This window comes from Mastacembelus armatus, chromosome 16 (assembly GCF_900324485.2).
Source record: "Mastacembelus armatus chromosome 16, fMasArm1.2, whole genome shotgun sequence".
Taxonomy (NCBI): domain Eukaryota; kingdom Metazoa; phylum Chordata; class Actinopteri; order Synbranchiformes; family Mastacembelidae; genus Mastacembelus; species Mastacembelus armatus.
In genome coordinates, this window is record NC_046648.1 from 23,218,515 (window position 1) to 23,245,155 (window position 26,641).

Below are 26,641 nucleotides of genomic sequence, written 5' to 3' on the forward strand. Positions count from 1 at the left end.
AAAATTTTAAAAAAATACACCATATACCATGTGTGTTAAATTTATGGTCATAACCTGCCTTTAATTCAAGTATAACAAAATGTAAAAGTCTAATTAGATTAAACCATAAACATAAAAGAGAAGTAAAAATAAAAAGGACATGTTTGAATGATTTGTTTATTTCTGCATCAGTGTTAATCATATTGTTTAAATGCTGAAGCTGCAGTTAAATGCTGGTAAACCAGAATATCTCATTGTTTTAGCTGAATCAGCAGAATGAAGAGAGATGGTTTTTGTGATAAGCTGTATCTGAAAGTGCTTCCTCCATCGCACCATATTTGTTAATCCTTCCTTTATCTGCTGTACTGCCTGTTACTGCTTCCCAGCAGTGAGTTGGAGCAGATACCAGCTGGAATCGGGAAGCATCTGGGAGCGATCGTCAGTCTTGCATTATATTTACTTTACCTTGAACTTTGTTATTTGTATTTTTATTGTAATGTTCGCACTAACCACAGCCCTGAAATGATAGTTTTTACTCAAATTCTACATTGCAAGCAGTGTCAGAAGAAAATGGATGATTTCGGACATAAATTCTGCCACTTGCACTTCATGTTTTTTGTTCATGACAGTACTGAAGTATCAGCATGTGGTTGGTTTCAGTCCAGCCTGGAGCCATAGACCTCCACCTCACACAGAGTCAGGTATTCCGCTCTTCCAGGGATGACTATGTTAACGTAGCGACCGTCCATCCCATTACAGTCGTACTGAACTGTATCACCTCCCGGGATACTTGTGATCACAGCACACCTGGCAGAAGAAGCAGAAACCAGGTGTCTCATACATATTTCTTTCAACACAGCATATAAATATGGGTATTTTAAAAATAACAATACATTTTTAGCCTAATTCTAGCTGAAGGTACAGCTGAGGCTCATGAATGTCAATAGTCTTCAGGTGTTTGGCCATAAACCAAAATACTGTTAATATTTTGTAGATAACACTTAGAGCTTTAGACACAGTTAGTGTGAACTTTAATTAAACTACCTGGGATTATCATTGCCATTGTTGGTAAGAGAATCTCCGATGCGGATCTCAGCTCCATTAAGTCGCTCTGCGGCGACATCTCTGTTTGTTATCGTAATAGAAAACACTTTATGGGTTTTACGCAGATCCAGTCGCCACCAGGGAATGTGGTCGTTCTTTGTGTGACTGCAGGAGGCATGTTCCCATTTGCTGTTCCGGTTCCCATCTATGGCATTATAAGCAATGCCCGTATCATACAAAGATGACTGTGTGGCTTTTCCCTGCAGGGCCAGGTTCTCTCCTGCAAAAAGAACATACTTAGAAACCCAAGAGTTGTTTGTGGCCATTAGTAGAACAAACTCAGTTTTATTAAATGCACAACACATACGACTTTGGATTTCCCATGAAAAAAGATGCAGGCTTTTTTCCTGCAGTGTTCAAGTCTTTCTTCTTCTACACTAAGAAAACTGCAAAATGTGGGGTCATTATGTTGGATGCAGCATTTATATTGTCTTTAATGCAAACAAAGCTTGTATGCATGTTCACCTAATAACATAAACATACTAGATAACATTAGTTTTATCTGACTTTGGTTTTTGCTTATAGCCCATATAACATGACTGTTTACATGTATTTATGTAAGGGCTCAAATTCTCACCCGTTGGGGCGGGGTACCCATGGACTTCCACTTCGCAGAGTGTAAGGACCCTTTGTACACCTGGTAGAACCAAAGTCACATAACGGCCCACCACACGTTCTTTCAACTTCAGAGTGAACGATTGGCCTGCAGCGATTTGAGTAACTGTGCCAACCCTGAGAGAGGAGAGAAGAGAGAAAGCAGCACAACACTCAGCTTTTATAGCTGCAGTTTTTTCTGACCTAACAAACGAATTATAATTTAACTTTGTTAAAATCAGAGGTTTCATCCTTATTGGGTTTTCATTTTGTAGTCTGTTTGTGGAAGTTAAGACTAGCAAGTACAGTAAAGTGCATCCATTTACACTGTAGTGGCAAAAAGAGTAAAACAAAGATTTTTTTTCATGAACATTATATAAAGGTTAGGGTTACGTTTCCATCCTTTTACTTTCAAAACGCAAAACAAGTTCTAATTTATTTTTCTTTGAATATGATGATGATGAAGATTATTATTATTGTTATGTTGATAAACCTGGACAGTATTTAAATGAGCGACCACTCCTGCTTCCCTTCTTAGGACAGAAATGTGGTGGTGAATATTAAATTATATTAAACAGAGCAAACTTGCAAAATGAGGCCAAGTGAAAGTATAAAACCGTCTCCAAATGTCTGTACTTGCTCTTAGTTTGCATATTCACTCACACTGGGTTTGCTAAACCATTGTCATCCAAAGAGCTGCCCACGTGGATGAGCAAACCATTGATCCTTTCTGGACAGCAGTCTTCTCTGTTGGTGATGACGATAGAGGTGATGATGTATAGCTGCAGCAGGTCCACCCTCCACCAGGGGTTGGCCTGTTCGATGGTGTGGGTGCATGATCCAGCATCAAAGATAGCGTTTCGGTTCCCATCAATTGCACTGTTGGCATCTCCAAAATTGTGCAAATAACGGTGTGACTGGGTTGCTTTTCCACGCAAGGCCACATTTTCTGTGAATGAGATGGAGAAAATAAAGCTGAAGGTTTAATTTGACAACGTACAATGGACGATTGTGAATTTGAAAGCTTAAAGTAGAGAGAATAAAAACAGAACTAAGTTAGAAAATGAAATTTAAACGGAAAACTACTGTGCATCCATGTCTTTCTACAGCATATATTCTATGTCATTACAAATGTTCATCAAATAACAGAGCCAAATGTTTTATATGCTGCTGCATGTAGTGATTTGAAAATGAAGAGATCACAGCTACTCTCAGGTCATACTCACCATAAGTGGAAACCGAGCATGTTCCCAGGAGGAGCAGCAGAAGGAAACCACTGAGTTTCATCATTATGGCTGAGACAGATGATGCTTGTTAATATACACTATTTCAACTGAATTTAAACATAACTTGATCCTTATTTACTTATTGTGACTTTAGGCGGCATTGAATTTCTACATGCTATATCAAATATTTTGTAAATCATTATGCTCACACAGTGAAAAGTAAGCCAAGAGAGCAGATGTGAGCAGATGGGACAAGCAAGTGAAATGTGTTACCTGGAGAACAGAACAGAGCGAGCGCTTTCTTCTGGGACTCCAGTGATTCAAGAGAAAAGAAAAAAGTTCCCAAAGTCCCAAAACTGAGTGATTTCTGTGCTTTTTTTATATGCCCCTCTTTCTTCATCATAAACTGAGACGTATCATATCTGACCAATCACCAGAAATCAGGTCATATTTGTTTTCTACACGGAGCAATCACATAGTGCTGCTTTATCCTCATACACGTGTTTCTACATGTGAATAACATTTCACATCGGCTCCAGGTGCATACCAAAGATTACACAATAGACACCCATGTTGTTACCAATAATGATATTGATCCAGAATACATACAGTTACTGTAATAAAATCGCATCAGGAAAATCAGTTTTACGCTCAGTGGTATCACCCGACGACCTATGACCTCTGCACATTTTGACATAATACAAACAACCAGTAGAGCAGACCTGCTGGAATTCAAAGGCAGTGGAGATTAGTGGTTAAGCATGGACAAATCATTTTTACTTTATAAACTGAGGAACATATAGAGTTACACCTGTTCACACAGGCACAGGCCTTAATCTGGTTATTTTGTAAATAGTAAATCCTTCATATTGAAACAGATCAGTTTATTATACATGAAACAGTTTAATTGGATTCAGATTTAATGCAAACCAGATTTTCTGGAGACCTACTGCAGTGATGCTTCATCAATATTTGAGAAAACAGCAGAAACAGGTGAAGGTGCATTATTCAGGCATCTGTATCTCTGACCTATGTGGAAAGTTATCAAAGGGTCATCTAGGTGAGGTAAGAGAAAAAACAGTGACTGTTTATACTGAAAATACTTAGCTGCAAATTTTTACTTCCTTTTATTTCTTCCATTCCTACAAACTTCTCTATTCTGTCAGTGTCATAACACTTAGATGGTCTGCTACTTCTCTGTTTCTCCCTGAAAACACACTCTCTTAGTTCTGTTCTTAGTTCTAAACTCAAATATAGAATATAAATATAAATAATATATGAAATATGTGTACTTTGCACACTGATGGAAAAGGTTAGGCTGGAGATATTAATGCATAATAAGTACATTTCAGAAAACAGCAAACGGCATAAGATGTGTGTATAAAATGTTATTGTTATAAATTCTTTTAACAAATAGACTCAGAGAACGAACTTCAGTTGATTATATAGAAGTTTTACTTGCAAGGAGTGACAGTCATAAAGGACCCTGGTACAGCGGGGTCTGAAAGTGCTTCCTCCATTGTACCATATTTGTTTATCCTTCCTTTATTTGCTGTACTGCCTGTTACTGCTTCCCAGCAGTGAGTTGGAGCAGATACCAGCTGGAATCGGGACGCACCTGGGAGCGATCGTTAGTCTTGCATTATATTTACTTTACCTTGAACTTTGTTATTTGTATTTTTATTGTAATGTTCGCACTAACCACAGCCCTGAAATGATAGTTTTTACTCAAATTCTACATTGCAAGCAGTGTCAGAAGAAAATGGATGACTTCAGACATAAATTCTGCCACTTGCACTTCATGTTTTTTGTTCATGACAGTACTGAAGTATCAGCATGTGGTTGGTTTCAGTCCAGCCTGGAGCCATAGACCTCCACCTCACACAGAGTCAGGTATTCCGCTCTTCCAGGGATGACTTTGTTAACGTAGCGACCGTCCGTCCCATTACAGTCGTACTGAACTGTATCACCTCCCGGGATACTTGTGATCACAGCACACCTGGCAGAAGAAGCAGAAACCAGGTGTCTCATACATATTTCTTTCAACACAGCATATAAATATGGTTTTCTTGACTAAGATTTGGGTATTTTAAAAGGAACAATAGATGATGATAAAACAGTGTCATAACGCTTAGATGGTCTGCTACTTCTCTGTTTCTCCCTGAAAACACACTCTCTTAGTTCTGTTCTTAGTTCTAAACTCAAATATAGAATATAAATATAAATAATATATGAAATATGTGTACTTTGCACACTGATGGAAAAGATTAGGCTGGAGATATTAATGCATAATAATAAATATATTTCAGAAAACAACAAAAATGACTAAAGGTGTATTTATGAAATGTTATGTAATAAAAAAATCACTAATTTGTTAATAGTATTATTAATAAAATTAGAGTTTCAAAGAAGTTCTAGGCCATGTAAAAGCTTTTTGTTGTTCAAATGTTTATTAAAGCTTTTCATTTGCATAATTTTTTGCTGTGTTAATCCTGCAGGGAAGAAAAAACGCGCAGAGAAACGTGACACCATTTCAACAAACCATAAAAAACTAACAATCTTCATGTACGCCGTGAAACTACAAAAGGGACAAATCTCTTGTCGTTGCCACCGTCTCCCACAATCCCTTTCGTATCGACAATTCGCGAGAGTTGAAGTGGCAACATGTTTGCGCCTGCGCAGTATCATTCGAAAACCTGCACGCCGAGTGGCGCCGCGGAGGAGAAAGACGACGCAGCGAACAAAACACGCAATGGCGACGGCGGCGACAACGGCAGGCGGAGCGGGCTCAGGCGGACCGGCCACCGGCCCGGTTGGAAGCGGAACCGCAGTGGGTCGAAAGAAAGACGGCGGCCCGTCCTCGAAATTCTGGGAAAGCTCAGAGACGATATCTCAGCTGGAGACGGTGCGGCTGTGGATCGGAAAGCACTACAAGAAGGTGAGCTAGGTGGTCCGGGCCTCCATTGAGGTCTACGAAGGCCCGCGTCCCGCTGGCACAATGGAGCGCTGATGTTCTACCAAGCTGCAGCCACACAAAAGCAACGATAGCTACTGTTGGTACAAGTGTTTACGTTTCTTTACCGGTACAGAGAATAAACGCTCAGTAGAAACACGTAAAAACACAGCACAAAGTAGACAGGCGCTAATTTTAGCTGTTTATCACGGAGCTAGCTCACGGTTAGCTGTTAGCTAACCGTTCATTCAGTGAGGTTAACGCACTCAGATGGAAAATGTTTACAGCTGCTGTATTATTGTTGTGCAGCCATTCATCTTACACTAATACTATTCTTAGTTTACACAATTACAGCAAATTATTTGACGTTAGCCTAACGTTAGCTAACGTCAAAAAAGAACAACATTGTCTTGTTGCTACTCGTGTGTGTTTCTAGTAATCGCATGAAAACTGTGCTTTGGAAAATTGCTGTTTTGTGCTGAGTTGCAGAGTTTTGTCAGCACAGCAGCATAAAGTTACCAGACTCGCCCAAACAAAGAATGGTCTTCATGTTTCTTTATGCTTTCATTCAAACTCACCAACACGTACATCGAAGAACACGGCAATTCAATTAAGTAACGTGGGGACTGTGCATGTAATGCTGGAGAAACTACTTTATAAAACACAGAAACATAACTGGAATAAATATCTCAGCTTTACTTCTGCACAAAGACTAACCCACATGCTTGGTCTCAGTTTATTTATGTCCACCTACTGCATCTGAAACAGTTATAAGTTGGATGTATTTTTAAGACTACAAATGGATCCTGTGGACACCATCTTTGTTATAAATAGACCTGTGCTATTTTCAGTTTGACTTGTCCTATTTTCTGACAGAACTTTATCCTGGTTCCTTACCCACCGCTGGTGCTTTGTGCCATAGCGGGTGTGAATATTTACTACAAGCCAGTAAAAACAATCATTTTTGTGTTGGCCTGGAGGGAATCCCTGAATCCATCAAACTCTTTGTCTGTGTTTTGTTGTTGACCCTGACTTTGTGGAAAGAGAAAAAAAATCTTCATTTTAGTGCCCATTTTAATGAAGTGCATTTATATTGGCAATATATAATTGAAAAAGCTGCCCTCGGCCATCCAGACACTTCTGTTTGAAATCAATTTCTTTTTTTCTTTCATGCTGCCAATTCAAGGGCATCACTTTGAGCATTTGTTCATTGTAAATAGTGTTTTACATTGTTTCTGAAAATGTGCTTTATTGATTACTATTAACAAAGAAACTGATAATATAATTAATGAATAATATTCTTAATACTGCTTCTTAATCAGTTAGTTAATTGACAGAAAGTTAAACAGCCTTTTTTTAAATCAAAAAATGTCATAGTTATATTTGCAGCTTTATTTTTTTACGTGAGGATTGGATGCTTTTCTTTGTTACGTGAGAGTAAAGATATTTTTGGACCATTGAACTCTACTTAACAGATAGTGCTTAATCAGAAAAGTCCTTGGCAGCACTAATGAAAATAATTGTTAGAGTTGTTTGAATTAATGAATGTTTTTGTCTGTCTGGTCACAGTATGTCCAGAACGACTCCCCTTCCAGTAAATCCCTGGCAGGCCTGGTGGTCCAGTTGCTGCAGTTCCAGGAAGACACATTTGGACGTAGAGTCAACAATCCTGCTCTTACCAAGCTGCCTGTAAGCACAATATGTTCACATATGCATATTTTTTTATTAAAACCACATATATTTTGTGGTGTGGTATGCTTTATAGCATGCACCCTTGCTAAAACTCCCAGCTAGTATACCCTGAATGCAGAGATGTGATTTCTTCATTATGTTTTTTCTGTCTTTCTGTTTTCAGGCCAAGTGTTTTCTGGATTTCAAGGCAGGAGGTGCTCTCTGTCACATCCTGGGCTCAGTTTACAAGTTTAAGAGTGAGCAGGGCTGGTGAGTTTACCTGTGGTTACATTCCAGATATAACTGATGTTGACACAAACTTACTAATTCAGGTGGCTCCTTCTCTTACTGCACAGTTTTCACTTAGGGTTATATTTGTTTCCTAGGAAGTCCTTGACCATGGAAATCAAATTTAAAGTCAGTGAATAATTACAGAAATGTGATATGATTTGCTTAAGTGCTGCAGCATCACATTGAGCATCACATTTTCCCCAGGCGCCGGTTTGACTTGCAGAATCCCTCCCGGATGGACAGGAATGTGGAAATGTTCCTAAATGTAGAGAAGAACTTAGTCCAGGTATGGCCCTTATTCTGCATGCACAAGCTATTAATTGATAAACAAATCTGTGTCCTCATTTAGGATGTCTGTATGTGTTTCTCATATATTCATTTAAATGAATTAGATTTTCCTGATTGAAACTGTCAAAATTTGTTACAAGTAAGCATCATTTTATTTAGTCATTTACATCCATTTTAGTGATATGAAATGTTGTTTCCGATTCTAACTTCATGTTTCTGTACATGTAGAATAACTGCTTGACTCGACCCACTGTCTTCCTGTCGCCGGATATCGAACAGAAACAGGCTAGTAAGCTCAAAGACATGATCAAAAGGCACCAGGTGAGCCCCAATTTACAAGAACAGACTAGGCAATGACAAGATTGGTCAACTGACAAGAGTTTCTGACAAACTCTGTTGTATCTGCCTCTTCAGTTATTTATTATTGCTTTTTTCTCCTCTGTCCCTTCCAGGGTTCCATTACTGATGATAAGTCAAAGGCCACCCACCACATTTACCCCTCTCCATCTCAACAAGAAGAAGGTAACATCCAAAAATATAACATCCAAAACTAGTGTGTATTTATTGAATCTTTGTTGTGCTTTGAAGTGCTTTATAAATATAGTTAGTGTGGTATGGTATGAAGCATTGAAAAAAGGTTCATTTGAAAAACAATACTTAATACAATAAGGAAATTTGAGCAGGCATGTGACTTACTAATTGTTTTATGTCAGTAGACTGTATTTATGTAGTAATATATCTCTAGGATAGTTTCTCAGTATCCAGATATATATGTTAGCATTGGTTTGTGTGTGTTGCAGATGAGTGGCTTCGTCCTGTTATGAGGAAAGACAAACAGGTGCTGGTGCATTGGGGTTACTACCCTGACAGGTGAGCAGACAGGAGGAGAAACAGCCTCTGAACATGCCTGCACTTCTGCTCAACCCACATGGTTTATGCAAATCAACATTAAACTTTGTTTCCTAAATTTTTCCAAGTAATTTAAAACACAGCATAACAATATAAGACATTTTTCTAAATATTACTTCCTTGAACATTTTGGATCTTTCCCCTTTTTTAAATAGCATTAACAAAATTATTCGTGTATGTATGTATGTATATCCGCTGAGTTCATGCATGCAGTGATCACTGAGTCTTGGTGTTTTCTGTTACGTTAGCTATGACACCTGGGTTTCAGCCAGTGAGGTGGACGGTGAAGTGGAGGATCCACCCAGCACTGACAGACCCTGGAAGGTGAGCTATTCCTAGTATAAGCAGAGCTGATGCAAGTTCATCATCTTTAACATCGTAGCTTTTTATCTGATAATGAAAAGGAATTAATTAGCAGCTGCTATAAAGTCACAACATAAATTTTCATTTCTTTTGATGGTTTTTAGTTCCATAAGATGCTGAAGTTACTCAATAGAAAATAGAAAAACTTTTAAAACATCTTTTGGAAAAGGAAGAGCACAGGTGCATTGTTTTTTTTTCCCAGCAAATCCAGAATGAATCCAAATGGTGGTATGCGTAAGGATCTAAGTGCTTAGTGCTACAATTACATTTTCTATAGGATCTCTGCTGCAGCTCTGGTTAAACAAGTAGCTGTGTGTCAGCAGTTGATATATATTTGGAAATTGCTCTGTTAGCAGTTAATAGTGTTGATATATTAGATAAAAAGCTTTTCAAAGTGCAGCACATGAAATCTTTCTAAAGTTTCAACATGAACAGAAAGTCAGGGCAGTAATGTAAAGGGATCAGTAGATTTTAGCAGGATAAATTTCCAGTCATAAATGTTTGGTTTATTTCAACCTGCGTCCTTCCCTCAACACATCAGGTCCATGCCAAGTGGGTTTTAGAGACCGATGCCTTCAATGAGTGGATGAATGAAGAAGACTATGAAATGGATGAGAACAAGAAACCAGTTAGTTTCCGCCAGAGGATCTTCCCCAAGGAGGAGGAGGTAGATATTGTGCTGCTTGTACATTTGATAGTGTTTACAAAGTTTTTGAGAAACCTAAGTCTGAGAAAATCCTCGGCCTCAGCCTGGACATTGAGGTTTAACCAGATGCTTCCTGATAGTCCAACATTTTACTTATTCATTTTACTTTTACTTATTCACCCAACATAAGACACTGGTCATCAGTTTTGTACTATATGGAAATTCTTTGAATGACAAACTAAGTATGAATGTTTGTGAATGAGTGCTGTTGCTTTAAGTTGGCTTATTGCATGCAGCTCTGTTCTGTGGAGTTTGCGTTGTCGTCTTGTTGCTTTGTCTGCCTGTTTTCCATCTTTTCCAAACCTTTCGTCACTCTTTGTCTCTGTCTTCTACTGGTTTCAGGGTTTCTGTCCGTTCTTGGCAAATGATTTTGGCCAGTGTCTATTTATGCAGATGGTACAGTGCTACCACTTAATTTGACACTAGCACAACAGGCAGCTGAGCAGAAATCTGTTCAGGATTGTTGCATAACGATGTTAAAGAAATTGTGACCATCTAAAAACAGCAGTATGTTAACTAAGACAATTAAACCTTATAAAGTCAGTGAATTGTCTGGCAAAGATCAGTATTTCATGACAGTGCACAAATCCAGAAGAGAAGGAGAAACAGCTTTCAGACAGGAACCCTGGTCGTCCCGTCCAACACCACAGCATCCTTCCCCCTCCCTGCTGTCGTTCTCCCAATGCTTCCCCTCCTTGTGTGTGTAACCGTTCCATCCTCTCATTCTGCGGCTCTTTCTCTCATCCTCCATCCCTCACTCCCTGCGCTGCACGGGGTTTGTCTGATCAGTCTTCCCGTACACCTGATCGCAAGGAGCGCAAGGCCAACTCTGCCGGCAAGAAGAGGAGGCGCTCTCCCTCACCTCCCAACACTCCTGCCGAGTCGCGCAAGAAGGGAGGCAAGAAGGGGTAAAGAGGCAGATTCTTTGTTTCGTCTCATCTTTGAGTTTTAAGTAATTCTCTTAAAATATGAGAGACCAACTAAATGTGAGAGACTAACTAATTTTTTAGTGTGTCCTGTTGCGTGTAACTCATTTAAAGCTGACTGCTCTGTGCATCAGGAACCCAGGGCCTCATTGGAAGAGACGGGGCCACAGAGGCGAAGAGGAGGACACAGAGGAGGACATGACCAAGGACATGGACGACTCCTCAGCTGGTGCTAGTATGGAGGAAGGCAGCATGTCCAAGAATGGTGTGTGCAGAACTTTTTTTTTTTTTTTTTTTCTCAATTCTTTATGTTTTCATTTGTTCACTTTGTCTTTTTCTGTTGTCTTCCATTCGCAGCAAATTCAAAGAAAGACAGTGAAAACACTCCGATGAAGGGAGGGAATATGGCCGACTTGGGTATGTATGATTTGTTTGTTAGGTATCATGATCCATCATTTCAGAACAATAATCAGTTTTGATTTGTTTGAAATAGGAGTGTTAACCAGAGCACAGTGTATTGTATCTCAAATAAAATAGGCTTTTAATTACTTGCAGATGACATGGAGGATGACTCTGTGCTTTCTGGTGGAAAGGTAAGACGTGTGTGTGAGTGAGACAGAGGGAAATAGTGTCACAGAAATGACTCCTAGCTTCTAATGTGGGTAAAATGAGAAACTTATATATTGCAGCAAGACCATTTTGCATTCCTTATAGATCAAACCTGTTAATGTTGGGGGGCTTGGAGGAACTTAGTGCTTGGAAAGAGGTTGAACCACCCACGAACCTATTTACATTGCAAACACCCATAAAACCTTTATAATATGCCTCAGTCATACTAACAGTCTTTCTCTCTGCAGGATGATGAGGAACAGGGCAAAGCTGAAGTCAACCGACTGATAGACGCTAACGAGGACAACGTGACTGAACAGACTCACCACATCATCATCCCAAGCTACGCCGCTTGGTTTGACTACAACTGGTAAGAGCTGGGCAAGAGGTGCACTGGAAATAACAGATGTGCTGCTCACAGTCACTGTAATGAGATTTGAGATATTCTTTTCTTTCTTGCTAGTATCCATGAGATTGAGAGAAGAGCCCTGCCCGAGTTCTTCAACGGAAAGAACAAATCTAAAACTCCAGAGATGTGAGCTGATATATACACACACACACCCTTCAGCCACAAATCACAATAAACCACTAGACATGTTTCAGTCTTAGTACAGTGTGACACTGCTAATCGCTGTGATTCTTCCTGAACCCTGTATAGATACCTTGCCTACCGTAACTTCATGATCGACACATATCGGCTGAACCCTCAGGAGTATCTCACCTCGACCTCGTGCCGCAGGAACCTGACCGGTGATGTCTGTGCCATCATGAGGTGAGCGAAGTCCCATGAGCATGTTCAGATGTAGTTTGGTGGCTTCGTTATCTTTCACCTACCATCCTCAAAACAAAGTCTGAAAGATTTTTTTATTGTGGCTATTTGGGGCTTGATATTTAGATGGATAAATACTGCAGAAGCTTCTGACAGGAAAAAAAAAGTCACGATGTTAGTCTGAGTATTTTACTACTTATTGCAAAGACCTTAGCTGTGAAAACAAACCCTGGCATTTTTTATGAGTAACTGAAAATAAACAGAAAGATGCTCAAATAAGAATATAAAATCACATTCAATGCCGTTGTTTGTCTCCAGGGTTCATGCGTTCTTGGAGCAGTGGGGTTTGGTGAACTACCAGGTCGACGCAGAAAGCCGCCCCTTACCTATGGGCCCCCCGCCCACACCCCACTTCACTGTGTTGGCTGACACGCCCTCTGGCCTCATACCCTTGAACCACCGACCCCCTCAGGTAAGGAAACCATAAATGACTTAACCCTGATATATCGAGGAGGGCAAATGCAAAGGGCTGTATTATTGGGGGCTTGTTGTTTCGTGTCATGGTCAGATGATAAAATGTGATCCAGGAAGGCCAGTGGAGTAATAGATTAGAGAGTTTGAAGCATTATTAGATGATGCAACACTGCACAGCGGTTCATATTACTGTGACATGACATAGAAAAAGGTATGAGTAAAATGTGCTGTTTTCAAATGACAGTCCAAACCCCAACGACATTGAATTTAGGATAGCATTGAAAAACTATTTTTTACATTTGAGAAGTTGGACTTGAAGAATGTTTGGTTTGTGTTTTTGTGATTTTCATTAGAACAAATGAGGTAGTTGACCATTTTTTTCATGCACTGCAGTTATTTGTCTGACCAGAGAGGGAAATTGCATCTGTACAGTAATTAAACATACAGGACAACAGTTGCTTTTAATATAATTTCTATGATGAAGAACAGGTGTTTTTTTTTTTGTTTTTTTTTATAGGCATTAAAACAAACACCACCTGAGTATTGTTATTTATTGTTTTTTCATTTCTCCAGATTCCCCCTCCACACCCAATGTCAAGCTTTGCAGATAAAGGCAAAGACAAGCCCATTGACCTGCAGAACTTTGGACTTCGCACCGACCTCTACAAGAAAAACTCCAAAGTCAGTACATAACTCACTCAACTTATTAAAGCATTTTTCATATTATGATTTTTATTTTTCTTGGTTTAAAATGCTAAAATAATCAGAAAATGGCACAAAAATATAAAACATCTTAACAAAGATTTGTTAAATTTGTATTAGAGGCTGTGGCAAAAACTGTACTGTTACAGCTTAAAACACTGATACTACACTTTGCTTTGTAGTGTTTGTGTGATAATTTGGCTTTGGATTCCTACAGGGTAAAGCGGGAACGTCCACCAGGGAATGGACCGAACAGGAGACTCTGCTCTTGCTAGAGGTGAGTCTCACATGTCAAAAGAAACTCTTTCTCCATCCAGCTGTCATAAATACTGGTGGAAACACTGGATGACAGTTGCACTTACTGTTACATGTCCTCTATCTCTGCATGTCTTTGTGGCTATTGCTAAGACTTATTCACTTGTTAACAGGCCCTGGAAATGTACAAAGATGACTGGAACAAAGTGTCAGAACATGTCGGTTCACGCACCCAAGACGAGTGCATCTTGCACTTTTTGAGACTGCCCATTGAGGATCCGTACCTGGAGACCGGTGAGGCCACTCTGGGTCCACTGGCCTACCAGCCAATCCCCTTCAGCCAGTCTGGAAACCCCGTCATGAGCACAGTAGCTTTCCTGGCTTCTGTGGTCGACCCCAGAGTGGCGTCTGCTGCTGCCAAGGCAGCCTTAGGTGAGAACTTACAGGAGGCAGTTTCACATCTTTAAGATGTTCTGTGAATGAAAATGTGGATTTAATTCTTAGGCAATAGTGTATGCAGCAGTTTGTTGACACAAATGATAGTAGAGAAATGAGACGAAGACGGTTAGTCAGTGACCTCAACACTGTCAAAGGCTACAGGCGAACTTAACAGTATGTTAGCACCAATACGTGTTTCAGTGCACTCACTACTATTACCGTGTTTATTTATTTCAGATAATGCTATAAATATGGAGCTCTTTCCTTTGGAGATTAATGTCTGATTTAAATTGTAAATGAACAAATGTCCTCACTCTGGCTGCAGAGGAGTTTTCCCGTGTGCGTGAGGAGGTTCCTGCTGAGCTGGTGGAGGCTCATGTGAAGAAGGTCCAGGAGGCGGCCAGGAGCACAGGGAAGGTTGACCCCGCCTTCGGCCTGGAGAGCAGTGGAATTGCTGGCACTGCCCCAGAAGAGCCAGAAAAGACTGGTGAGTAACATGTGATGCTGCTGGTTAAGATCTCCTAACCAGTCTGGAAAAGTAAGTAAACAAATCAACAACAGCGTTTAACTTGAAGCTGGGCTGTGTTAGGGAGAAATAATATCTAAGGTTTGGTTGTTGAACTTCCACAGTTTTATCTTTATCAGGGAAGGTTTGGTAGTTGTGTGTATTGTGATGTGTGCAGCCACTGGAGGGCAGCAGTTTGCAGCAGTATAAGCTTTTCAGCAGGGAGAGTCAACCTTGTGTGTGTGTGCGTGTGTGTGTGTGTGTGCATTAAGACAACACAGTCACTTCCTTTCTCTTTCCAATAACTGTCTGCTTCTTTACCTGAATATTAAGCAGTGATGATCAGTCTGTCACAACACTGCACGTGTGTTACCAGCTGGGGGGTGAACTGTGCAGAAATATTGCTTTGTGTGTACGTCTCCATATGGCTGTGGTAACCAGTGGATTAAAACAGCAGTGACAGATGGGTCAAGGGAGTGGGAGGAGGGGGAACAGAAAACTGGGTCATCACTCTAACATGTGCTTATCTTTCTCTCCATTTTGCTGTGGTTTCTTGAAAAATTTCTGTCTGTACTTTTGCTCTTTTCTTCTTCTCTTCCCCCTCACACAAAAGCCCAATGCACAAATTAATGCCCCCTAGAGCCACAGTTGCAATCAATAAGCCTAAATGTGTTCAACGTGCCTGAAGCAGCAAACCAACACACACCACGCAGTCATTGTTCAGTGTACCCGTGACATGTTTTAACACTCGGCTGTACATGAATTCAACTGGTCACGTGTGCGAGTAAGGTTCTCCACAACCCTCTCTGTGTCCTTGTTACCTTAGGTAACTTTTACTCCTTTTTTTCTTCCACTTTGCTGGTTTTTACTGTAGAGAATCAATGACTTTTATCTCAAATAAAATGTCACGTTTGTTGTTTAAGTTGTTGCAGTTGTTGAAACTGGATTTTTTACTGATTTTTCTGAGACATTGTACATGGATGTTTCTTCGTGTCCTATTTTGTTGGCAGCATAACCAATTTATTGAAGAATTAGCTGAAATAAAGATGTGTCTAAGTTTAACTCTGTGAAATGATGCTGAGTTTTCTACCACTGTCACTTCCAGATACCACGGAGCCAGAAAAGGTGGACACAGACACAGACGCCCAGCAGACTGATAAGGTAAGACCGTCCTTCATACTAAATAACTTTCTCAATCCTAATGTCACAAAAAATGTGTTACACTGCATTTTAAAAATGAATAGTACAGTGGAAACAGCTGGACAATATTTTTCTCATTCTCTTCACTCAGCCTAAGCCTATTGCTTCCCACTCAAGTCATAAATCTTTAAAAACAAGTTTATTTTCACATTTTCAAAAATCTGGACACTGTAGTCTGCAGCAAATGTAAAATAAACAGTAGCAGTAAAGCCAATAAGCACTGAAGGCTTGTATTTACATGACACCCCTAGGGTAGTTTAGTAAAATTAACCCTTCAAGTATAACGAGTAATTGTGATGTTATTGCTTTTGTAATATTGTAACGGTCTCAGTTAAGCTACTGAACTGGACGCAATGGATCAATGATTGGAAGCATAAACTAGTGTGTGAGTTACGTTTATAGTATCCCCTCCTGTGTTAAGGGCCTGTCCTGGAGTGATGGTTATATCCATTTTGATATTTTTGGTGCAACACTTTTCGTCTCTCCCACGTGATGTTTCCACTCATGTACTTTCAGTCCAGGTCTCTTGCTTTGGAAAAGCCCAGCGGGTGAATTTAACGGCATTTACTAATGTTCTCTAAGTCCCTGGGCTGCTGGGCAGCTCTTGTGATGGTTTCCTCATTAACATCCATTAACCAGTGTCAGACACTTTGTCCAAATCACAGTGATTGACCCCAAAACGTTAAGTAGGGTCATGATACGAACTAGTATTTAATTTGTCCGGAGGATTACACTTTGTAATCAGCCACATTTAACTGAGGTTGTTTTTCATTGATACTGTGTCGGTCATTCGTCAACCTGTTACACTTTTTAATGACCATTCATGTAGTTTTTCAGCTGTAGTTCAACAAGGCTGTAAAAATTTCTTTTCTCTTGAGAAATTTGCAGCACAACAATCTTATCTTTTCTTAGACCCAATGTAAAGTCACATCGTAAAGTCAGAGTTGTAGCATTGGCTAGTTGTTTCTCTGGCATTGACAAAGGGCCGTTCTTTCTTCAGGCGGAGCTGAAAGACGATGCGGAGAAGCCCAGTGAGTCTGCAGAGAAAAGCGACAAGACAGAGACCACAGAAAAGGTGAAGAAGGAGGGAGCTGACGGGTCAGAACGTGAGGAGGAGAATGAAGATGGAGGGGAGACCAAGACAGCTCCAGCAGGTGACACTGAGATTCTTGACATTGACAGATTAGTAGTTAAGGCTGCTAATAGCATATTCATCGTCTAGTAACCTGCCAGTTATTTTGTTATTCAGTTATGTCAAAGTAATGAAAACTGACAACCACGTTTTCCAAAAACCATAAACAAACCATAACCCAAAGATATTTGGGCAGAAAGCCTTTCTCTAAGAAGCTGAAACCCATGAATCATTTGTTAATGGCTAAACCGTTTTAGCTGAAAATGTCAGTGACAGTCCTATATTTTGTTCTGGGTGTTCCTCAGTACACTGTTCGTTTTTATATGGCAATGCTGCTAAAAAGGGGACTGCTAAATAAAACCACAGTTGTTAAATCTCCACCTCCATCAGACAAGGACAAAGAGGAAGCCATGGAAACGTCGTCCTCAGAGCAGGAAAAGGATAAGGAGGACAAGGCGACCACAGAAGAGGGAGAGGACAAGAAGAAGAAGCTGGAGCATGACATCGGAGAGGGAAATATCGCCACTGCAGCCGCTGCTGCCCTGGCATCTGCAGCCACCAAGGCTAAGGTAACACAGCAGGAGTACTGACTAAACCACAGAAAACGCACACATTGTTCACCTGCTGTAAGTCATTGGTTTGATTTGCATATGTTTTCCTCATTGTTTATAGCCTCTGTAGATCTGCATGTAGTGGACACGAGGCAGCAACATTTACTTGACCAGAAATCTCTCATGCTCCTACTGCTAATGTCTGTCCTCTTAAAGTTTAATCACACAGAGCAGCTTTTTATTGTCAACTTGTCTCCCTGTTTCTTTTGTTTTTTGCAGCACTTGGCGGCGGTGGAGGAGAGGAAGATCAAGTCTCTGGTTGCTCTGCTGGTGGAGACCCAGATGAAGAAGCTGGAGATCAAGCTGAGGCACTTTGAGGAGTTGGAGACCATCATGGACCGAGAGAAAGAGGCTGTAAGTCAGAGATAATGATGTGATTCCTGAATGTTGAGCTTGAAATTACATGTGGATGTTATTTGTTATCAATGACCCTGAGCGGGAAAGATAGTACACCAATAATTATTGCATGCACTTGTATTGTTCACACACTCATTGTAGGGCTCTCAGCCGTGGTTAATAAGGATGGAGGTGTTCTGTTGACAACTCAAAGTACAGTTCAAACTCACACCCATTCCCTGAAGATAAATACATAAATATGAGAGTGAACAGAACAGGTTTACAAATCCCTGACAATCAGCTATCAGCCTGATGGTTGAGTAACACACAGTTATCAGCAAGTGAAGTTTCACACTAAACTGTGCTGTGTGTTTTGTATTTTTACCAAACAAATGTATTTTTTTTATTTTTATTTTTTTCCAAAATGGCAACTTTTATCACCTGGAACACAAATATAAAACACAAAGTGTATGAAAGGTCTGATTTTGTAAAGCCACTGTGTTAAGACTCTGTCACTCAGTCCTGCTTCTGTAGTTGCTAAATAAAATAAAATGGCCAAATATTTAAAGTCTGCCAGTGTTGGCCACTGAACAAGGTGCTTTCCACTTGATTCAAATCCCCCACAGAGTCTGAAGAGGAGACTTACCCTTTTGTGAGGGTCCTGAATGGCAAATAAAACATTTCCCTGGCTGAAGCTGTAGGAAAGTGAGTGTGTTACCTGCCTCCACAGGGTCAGTGTAGGCCCTCGGCTGTGCGTGTGTGTCCTGCATCTGAACGGTCCCTGGAGACTCGAGTGAGAGTGTAAAACTGTGTTTTTGTAGTGGAGGCACCGGGAGCGTAGCCCAGTTCTCCAGCTGTAAATAGTGCATTAAAAGGACTCTGGTTTACATAAGCTTACTGGTGCTGCCATATGCTATAAAACACAGAGCTTCTGAAAAGATCCACGGCAGAGCAAAGAGAGAGGACAGTCTTACACTGAGTCTAAGGCTTCACAGAGCTGCACACCGAGATACCAGCCATGACCATGATATTGCTGACTGTTTGAAATACATTTCTTTGTGCTGTGAGCACTTTACGTTTTCATAGTAAAGTTAAATGAGTACTTCAGTTATTTAATCCCTCAGCAGGTTGTCGTAAGTGCAGAAACTGAAGGAAACAGCAGCGAACAAAACAAACTACACCTTCCTATTTGGTAAAGTCTTTTTTTATAGCATTGCCCCATTTAAAGACCCAAAAACATATATAATCGGTGAAGATTTAATTGCTGCACAACATCAGAACTTGATCAATCGCCACTGATGGGTGGGTTTGAGTGCAGTCAGTCATTCTTGCTGTGGATAATAAAGCTTCGTCTAATCATGTTTGTGTTTTCTGTCTCCGTGCAGTTGGAGCTTCAGCGGCAGCAGCTGCTCACCGAGCGTCAGGCGTTCCACATGGAGCAGCTCAAATACGCCGAGATGAAGGCGAGGCAGCAGATGGAGCAGCAAGCTGCCGCCGCCGCTGCTGCTGCTGCTGCCGCCGCCGCCGCTGCCCAGGCCCAAGGACAGGGACAGGGACCACACCCTGGGCCACCACCACCAGGCATGCACCCTGGAGGACCTCCACCACATCACGGAGGACCTCCTCCCCACCATGGAGCACCCCCACCCCATCACGGAGGGCCCCCACCTGGTGCTGCCATACACCCCGGTTACCCCCCAATGGGGCACCACCCTATGGCCCCTCACCACCCAGGACAGACAGGTGAGAAAGAAACGGGTGCAAATGGGTGGAGAAAATATGAGGGAGAAAGAAGATCTTATTGTAACGTGCACCAGCTTGTACATGTGTGACTGCTCTTGTCAGTCAGTGTCTTCTCAGTACGTTGTCTGTTGAAACAGTGTGTATGGTGACTCTATAGCTACTACTAACTACCTCCGCCCCAAGATTCACATAAACAAGAATTCATTCATCTGAAAGAGATCTCAGAATAAATATGGTTTCAGTCAAACCACTTTTTTCCTGAGTCAGAAGGAAAGAAAACAAAAGATCCAACCCCCTCTAAGTCCCTGATGAGATTTCCTGCTGCTCATCCTCCATCTGGCTTCGTCCCCTCTCTACTTTGTGCCCTACAGGACCCATGGGACCTGGCCAGCCGATGCCTGGACGTATGCTGGCCGGCCCGCCCTCAGCTGGCCCCCCTCCTGGTGGTATGCCTCCCATGATTCCTCCACGCCACCCTGGGGCTCCCAATGGCATGTGTGAGTACAAATCCCATTCTGCCACTCTGTTATGTTTTGAGTTCTGTGTGTACACATAGATTATTATAAAACTCATGGTGACTTATCTGTGGTTGTTTATACACCAGTTAATTCACCTAAACCATTTACTCCATAATTATAACAGTGCAAATGTTTGTAGTGTCCACTTTTTCAACCACAGCTTAAAAACAGGTTTTCTGGGAATTGAAATATTGTGAGCTGACACTTCTATTTACTGTGAATGTCAGCATCACTTCACACACACCGACTTTACACTGAACCTTGTTGCTGCAGCCAAACAATAATTAAAACCAGGCAGCAGCATTTGGTAACATTTTATTTTAGCAAATCTTGAGGAACAGACAGAACTTGTGTTTTCAGTAGTTGTGATTTGCTCACAGGAGTTTTAAGAATAATGTGGAGGGATTAAACACGTCCTCGGTTTTCTCCTTGTGATTTTCTTAGACTACTAATCATTGAGGTTTTCTGACCTATTGGGTGGGTGTTATTTCCTTGGTAATGATATGAATGCTTTTCTTTGGGAAGTCAAAATCTGCTTCAGTCCTTAGTTTGTAGATTAGAAATCTTCAAAAAAGCAGCACTGAACCCGGAGTCTGCATAGAAGACAGTTGTTGACTTTTTTGTGAGCTCATAAAACAAATGCTGCATCTATGCAGTTCATGGGCAACATGAATATTTATCTTGACAGAAGTTGAAGCTTCTCTTTTTATACCACACATGGATTTTTGCATGAATGTTTTTAAATAAATCCGTTGTAGATAATGTAAATACATCTATTGAAATTCATTCTGATCTTGCCTACTTACTTCTAATACAGTCTGTAAATGTCAGCTCATGATGCTGAAATGAAGTCTGGTTTTATTAAAGCCTAATAATGCAGATGAATGTATGAACACAAATAAAATCTGTCTTTTGAAACAGTAAATTCAGACGCTTGAAATTCCACAAGTTCATCCTGCCTGACCAGAACAGATGGCACTTTGACTCAGCATTATGTAATCAATCAAACTTGCCTCATATTTATTCGAAACATGTGACTAATAAAAGATGTGGACCTGTGTTTCCACTGCACCAGTAAAATGTTCCCCACGCACTAAACAGTGCTGCCAAAACCTGGCCTTGGATTTAACCTAATCATCACATGACCCTGGTTTGACCTGTGATCCCTCTGGTTTGGTCCAGGCCCTCAGGTCGGAAGCAAGTTCACTTTATCCCCTAAAGGACCTTTATCTAGTTCTAAAACCAGCATCTTTCTTCTTCCCAGACCCTGGCCCACCACCTACACAGCCTGAAGCAATGCCTCCAGTTCCTGTGGGTCCTCCGGCGCCTCCGAGTGGACGAGTGACTGACAACTAAGACCTACATACACACCCCCACACACAAATATACACAAAAGCACACACACAAAACTAACTCTAAACCTCAGTCCCCTTTTTGATGGCCTTTGCTACTGGCTCGATAATTTCCCCCCCAGCACTCAGAGTTACCATAAACTTCATCACAGGACACACACACTCTCAGGATTCAGTGGCAAGTGTAACCCAATTTTTCACACACAAACACATCAGACTTCCTCTCAGGGCACAGCAGCAAGGGTCGTCTAGTAATGAGCAATGTTTCTGCTCTGTTGGGCCAGATGGAGAGAATGACTATGTACAGAAAACAGAACAGATAAAAAGCTCTGTCTGTCTTGCCTTTTTTCTCTTTCCAGTGCTGTTTTAAATGACACTGTAACCCCCTCCCGTCTCTCTAAAACACAAAAACCCACACACCTCTTCCTGTCTGGTGCCTCTTTCTCCAAGCCAAACATTAGGGGGAGCTAGTGAGACCAGAGGGCTGGTGAGACCTGCAAGGGGGTTTTGTAACTGTGTGTGCTGAGAAGCCAGAGCTGTAACAGAAACGTGAGTAAAGCAGATGATTCAGACAATAATACGATTAAAACACACAGACACTTTCCTGTCGAGTATCTACCTCTCGCTCCTCTTTAAACGATACACTGTAGATCTGTGTGTTTGTGAACGTGTGTGTTCAAAACAGAGGGGTATTTGATGGTGGTCCACTTTCCTGCTCTGCCTCCTTCTGACCAGTTTGTGTTTCCGTTGTGTTTGTTTCACTGCTATTGTTGCAGTTTAGCTGCAGGAGTAATAATTTCTAGTGTCTGATAGAAACTAGCCTTTTTTTCTCGTGAATTTAAAGGATAATGGCTTCATTTTATATTTTTCTTGTTGTCAACAAATCCCTTGAAACGACCACAGCTGACTGTCATCTTCTGTGTCTGAATGGCTGCATTTCCTAAAGCAGCTGTAGCTTTGGGCAAATAAACTGAAAGTAATTCTGCTTTTGTTGCACATTTTAATACACGTGTATGTGGGATTCAGTGCCACTTTCTGCTTCATTTCAATAGTGTCTATGGCACAAAGGAACAGGCCGTCAGTTGTTAGTGGGATGAATTGGTTCATGGTTTGGATCTTTTCATTGGTTTTGTGGACAAGAAGAAAAATATCTTGATATTTCAGGCTTTTAAACATTAATGCAAATGGTCTCGTTACGTAAGAGGCACAAACTGGGACTTGGTTGAAGAATCAGTGGAAGTGTACACCACTAAACACCATTATTTCTCCTCCTGCCCCACACCACCCACAGTGCTGTAACACACACACACAGATGTAATCCAAGCTGAGGCTCACACTGGAGGTCACACCCTGCCACAATGCACTGGACAAACACACACACACCCACACTGAATCTCCTGCTGACCTTCACACAGCCGATGCAGAGAGGGAGACGCTGTGATGCGGCTCGACTGAAACATCAGAACACGAACGTTGCTCCTCCTCAGCGTGGTGGGCTTCTAGATGTTTTTAGGTGCTGATACTGTAGCGTTTAAACCTTGCCCCCTTCCTCTGCTCACGTTTTTCTAACACCTAGTGCTGCCTACCTCGCTAACCCCACCTCACACACACATACACATCCATGCACTGTTTTTGCTTTTTAACCCCTGGCCTCAGTAAAACTTAGCAATATCCTCATTCCTGTGTATTAACCCGTGTGTGGTCTGTACACTGAAAATTACAGGGCGACCACTGAGGAACAATCCTGATTCCACATCCTGTGTCCTGCAGCGGTGCAGTAAATAAAAGGTGTGTAAACAAGGGGAACAACCACTGAATGTTTATTTACCAGGCTGAGACCGTTAGTAACCCACTGGTCAATGGACAAGTTAATGTGGAACTGTTGTAGTAATCACTTTGCTTCGGTCACAGTGTCAGGCATAAAAGGCAACATGCTCTCTGGCTCTGGCGTCTCCAGTATCAGTGTTTGCTGGGTTTTGTTTTTTGTTTTTTTTTTTTTGTCTCACATGATAAAATATAAATTAGTTGGACAAGATGAAACCAGACTCGGGCTAAAGGACATAAAAAGTTGATGAAATCTCTGAAAATAGAAGGTTAGAAGTGTTTTGCTGACTTTTTGTCCCTAGCTGTTAGAGGTTGAGGCTAAAAATTCATTCGTGATCTTGTCAGCGTCAGTCCCAGAATAAGATCCTTTAGTAGTTGTTCTGGAGCTTTTGATTTTATGGCCCTGTCTTCCTCAATAGATTGCAGAGTGTTATAACTGCGTTTCATTCCTCAACCCTCCTCGTCTGCTGAGGAAGATCTGCTGTGATGCCGTCAAAACAAAAGCTCCTGAAAGACTAAAGGTTGTTGGGCCATCACTTCACTTCACATTCTCAGCCCTGCACAGATATTTAAAACAAAAAAAAAGAAAAAACAGAAACTTAAACAAGTGGCTTGAATTAGTTTTTTACATTTACGAGCTGAAGTTTAACGTGTAGATTGGCTTTAAATAGAGGAAAACTACAATGCATTTCAGTGCTCGGCCAGAATAAGATCATTGTAATGTGAAGTCTAACTAATCCCCTCCCCTTTTGCTAGCACTGTTAGTATCTCTGCTACCTCTTCCTCGTCCATCTGCTAGCTACCTCTTCTAGAAATCTTCCTCTCGCTATCTGCTACCTCTCTGCGCACCCCTTCGCTACCTCTCCTTCCTTTCTTTTCAGTTCCTCCTTTCTTTTCTTTTTCCTGCCCACGTGACTGCTGCATCACTGACTGTTGCCCTCTTCTCCCAGTCTGTCACAAGACACACACACCAACACATCACGCTCATTTCCCTCACCCCCCCTTTCCCATTCAGCATCTTACCAGGCTCGTTATGTAATATCACTTATATATATGACGGGAATCCCCTTACATATATTATCTTTAATTGAAGCTTTTTTGTGTTAATGGTAATGTATTTTTAAGGAGAAGTTTTGTGTAGATGGAAGTTTTCTCTGTTCTTTGGAGGTTTGTAGCATTTGTTTTCCTTTTTTATTTTGTATGGGGTCTGTTGGTACTTGGACCTAGACACTGTCAAATAAACTGTGTTTTGTATGAGTCGATGTCTCGGTTTCCTCAGTGCTACTTCAGGCAGCGCACGCCTGTCGTAACACAACCTCAGGTTTATGAGCTACCAATAAAATGTGTCGCTTCTAGTAAAGAACCCACAGAGAATTAACTCAAGTGCTTTCCAGGTCCTCTCAGCTTCCAGCTCATGTTTTGTGGACCGGACTGTCCTGGGTGCTTACACAGCTAAACGTACTAGATTATAAAATCTAAGAGCATTTAATGTAAATAGCATCTTTAGACTGGAACGATTTACACATTAAAGTGTCAGTAGTCATTTTAACTGTTTGGTGTTTAGTGCGTTTACTTTCCACTATATGCAGTAATATAGTTTGGTTTTTTACATTGATAACACTGATGTTACAAAGAGCTTTACTTAAAGAGACAAAACCAGATTTTAACACCAAACCAAAATGATAAACTCAGTGTTGAGGCATGAATCTTTTCAAAGTGGCTAATAAATAGTTTTTTGAAGTGATTTTTGTGAATAGTTTTGAATATTTGAGACTTACCTGAATGAATTCACTAAATATTGAATCCTGGACACACACGCACTGAGTGAAACAACACATTTGACGGTTAAACTGCCCCACAACATGAAAAGGAATGAAGTTAACCGCTGATCTGTATTTCCTGTCATTCTGTTGGTGTTTTTTTTTTTTTCACCAACTGCAGCTCCAGGGGAGAAAAGTGGATTATCCATTTGTGCCTGTTTCTCGCCTTTGTGTTGGGATTAAGGACATTGATGGAAAACATCTGCACCTAATGTCTCAGTGTGTGAACTGCACAGTTTATGTTGACGTCACAGGCGTATTATTGGTGAAATGTCGTTCATTTGTTATCTCCTCTGGGTCTTTATATTGAGTTCAGGCTTGAAATTAATTCTAAATTTGTATTAATATGATTTATCATTGATCTGAAATCGATCAATGCCCTGAACAGCAAACTAGCAGATCTGTACGATGGCAAATTACTTTCCCACTGCTGAAATGTAACTTAGTTTATTTATTCACTTTTATATTAGATATAAATTTGAGGTACTTGTCTTTTCTTTATTTGCTGCTTTCCTCTACTACATTAGAGGTAATGTCCTCAGTCTCTTAGCATCTGCGTGTTGACACATGAAGGCAAAATGATAACGAGGGTCCTGTCGCGGTTTAATCCCGGTAATCCTGGCAAGGGAGGGGATTTCTCTGTCCAGCAGATTGACCATAAGGATGTGACTGAGATGGATGATTAGTCTCACTGGGCTGGGGAGCAGATGACCCGGTGAAAAGATATTGGTCACCAAGCATTGTGGGAACAAAGATAGCACACACACGGTTCAGAGCTGTAATTCAGGTGAGACACCATTCCCCAAGTCCAACACAAAGCTTGTACAGTTACACAATGAGGAGACTCTGTAGCTGTCTTGTGTTGACACAGGAAAACTACAGAACTTTGTCCTCCAGCCTGCATTTATGGAAACAAACCTTTTTGTTTTTTAAGGTTGTATCATTGTCTGTATCATTGCTGAGTAGTAGATGTCTTACAGTTGGACACAAAACCGTTGGAAAGATGCAGAAGGTCCAGTGAGGTTTGTTGATGCCTCTGTTAGATTACAGCTGCCATGTTGGTGCACTGGCTGTTGGATCCAAACCCAAACACACACACACACTGTGCAGTAGTTAAACTTCTTTGTGTTTGAATGCACCTTAATGGTCATTTTCATGGCTGGTTCCAATCGAAAGAGTGTGGGCAGTGACAAACTCTCTGACTCTGGTTTGGTAGAGTTTTGCCTGATGGGGGTGCTAGAGGAAAGGCCATGTCGTCACTGAAATTGATCGAGTTTTATATCCTGTGTAGTCCCCTCAGGCGCTTGTGCCCAGTTTTAAAGGTTTGATGTGTAATACTTAAA

General features: G+C 41.0%; 2 protein-coding genes across 2 annotated transcripts; one reads left to right on the top strand and one right to left on the bottom strand.

Moving 5' to 3' along the window:
- Positions 1 to 386: 386 nt before the first annotated feature.
- On the bottom strand, positions 387 to 3,040 carry LOC113136416 (fucolectin-7). Its single transcript, XM_026317238.1, has 5 exons — positions 2,904 to 3,040; positions 2,341 to 2,626; positions 1,661 to 1,815; positions 1,024 to 1,303; positions 387 to 786 (listed from the first exon to the last, which is right to left on the bottom strand). The coding sequence occupies exons 1-5, from the start codon at positions 2,965 to 2,967 to the stop codon at positions 636 to 638; spliced, it is 936 nt and encodes a 311-aa protein (XP_026173023.1). The 5' UTR covers positions 2,968 to 3,040; the 3' UTR covers positions 387 to 635.
- Positions 3,041 to 5,655: 2,615 nt separating this feature from the next.
- smarcc1a (SWI/SNF related BAF chromatin remodeling complex subunit C1a) lies at positions 5,656 to 24,737 on the top strand. The gene is made up of 28 exons (XM_026316947.1): positions 5,656 to 5,841; positions 7,426 to 7,545; positions 7,712 to 7,797; positions 8,023 to 8,104; positions 8,335 to 8,427; positions 8,559 to 8,628; positions 8,907 to 8,976; positions 9,264 to 9,339; positions 9,920 to 10,045; positions 10,874 to 10,992; positions 11,145 to 11,275; positions 11,368 to 11,427; positions 11,566 to 11,603; positions 11,868 to 11,989; positions 12,083 to 12,154; positions 12,278 to 12,391; positions 12,707 to 12,860; positions 13,436 to 13,543; positions 13,782 to 13,841; positions 13,993 to 14,251; positions 14,583 to 14,744; positions 15,868 to 15,923; positions 16,963 to 17,116; positions 17,485 to 17,663; positions 17,925 to 18,059; positions 19,427 to 19,784; positions 20,156 to 20,281; positions 21,567 to 24,737. Exons 1-28 carry the CDS (start codon positions 5,656 to 5,658, stop codon positions 21,656 to 21,658), a joined length of 3,408 nt encoding a protein of 1,135 aa, XP_026172732.1. The 3' UTR covers positions 21,659 to 24,737.
- Positions 24,738 to 26,641: the final 1,904 nt, after the last annotated feature.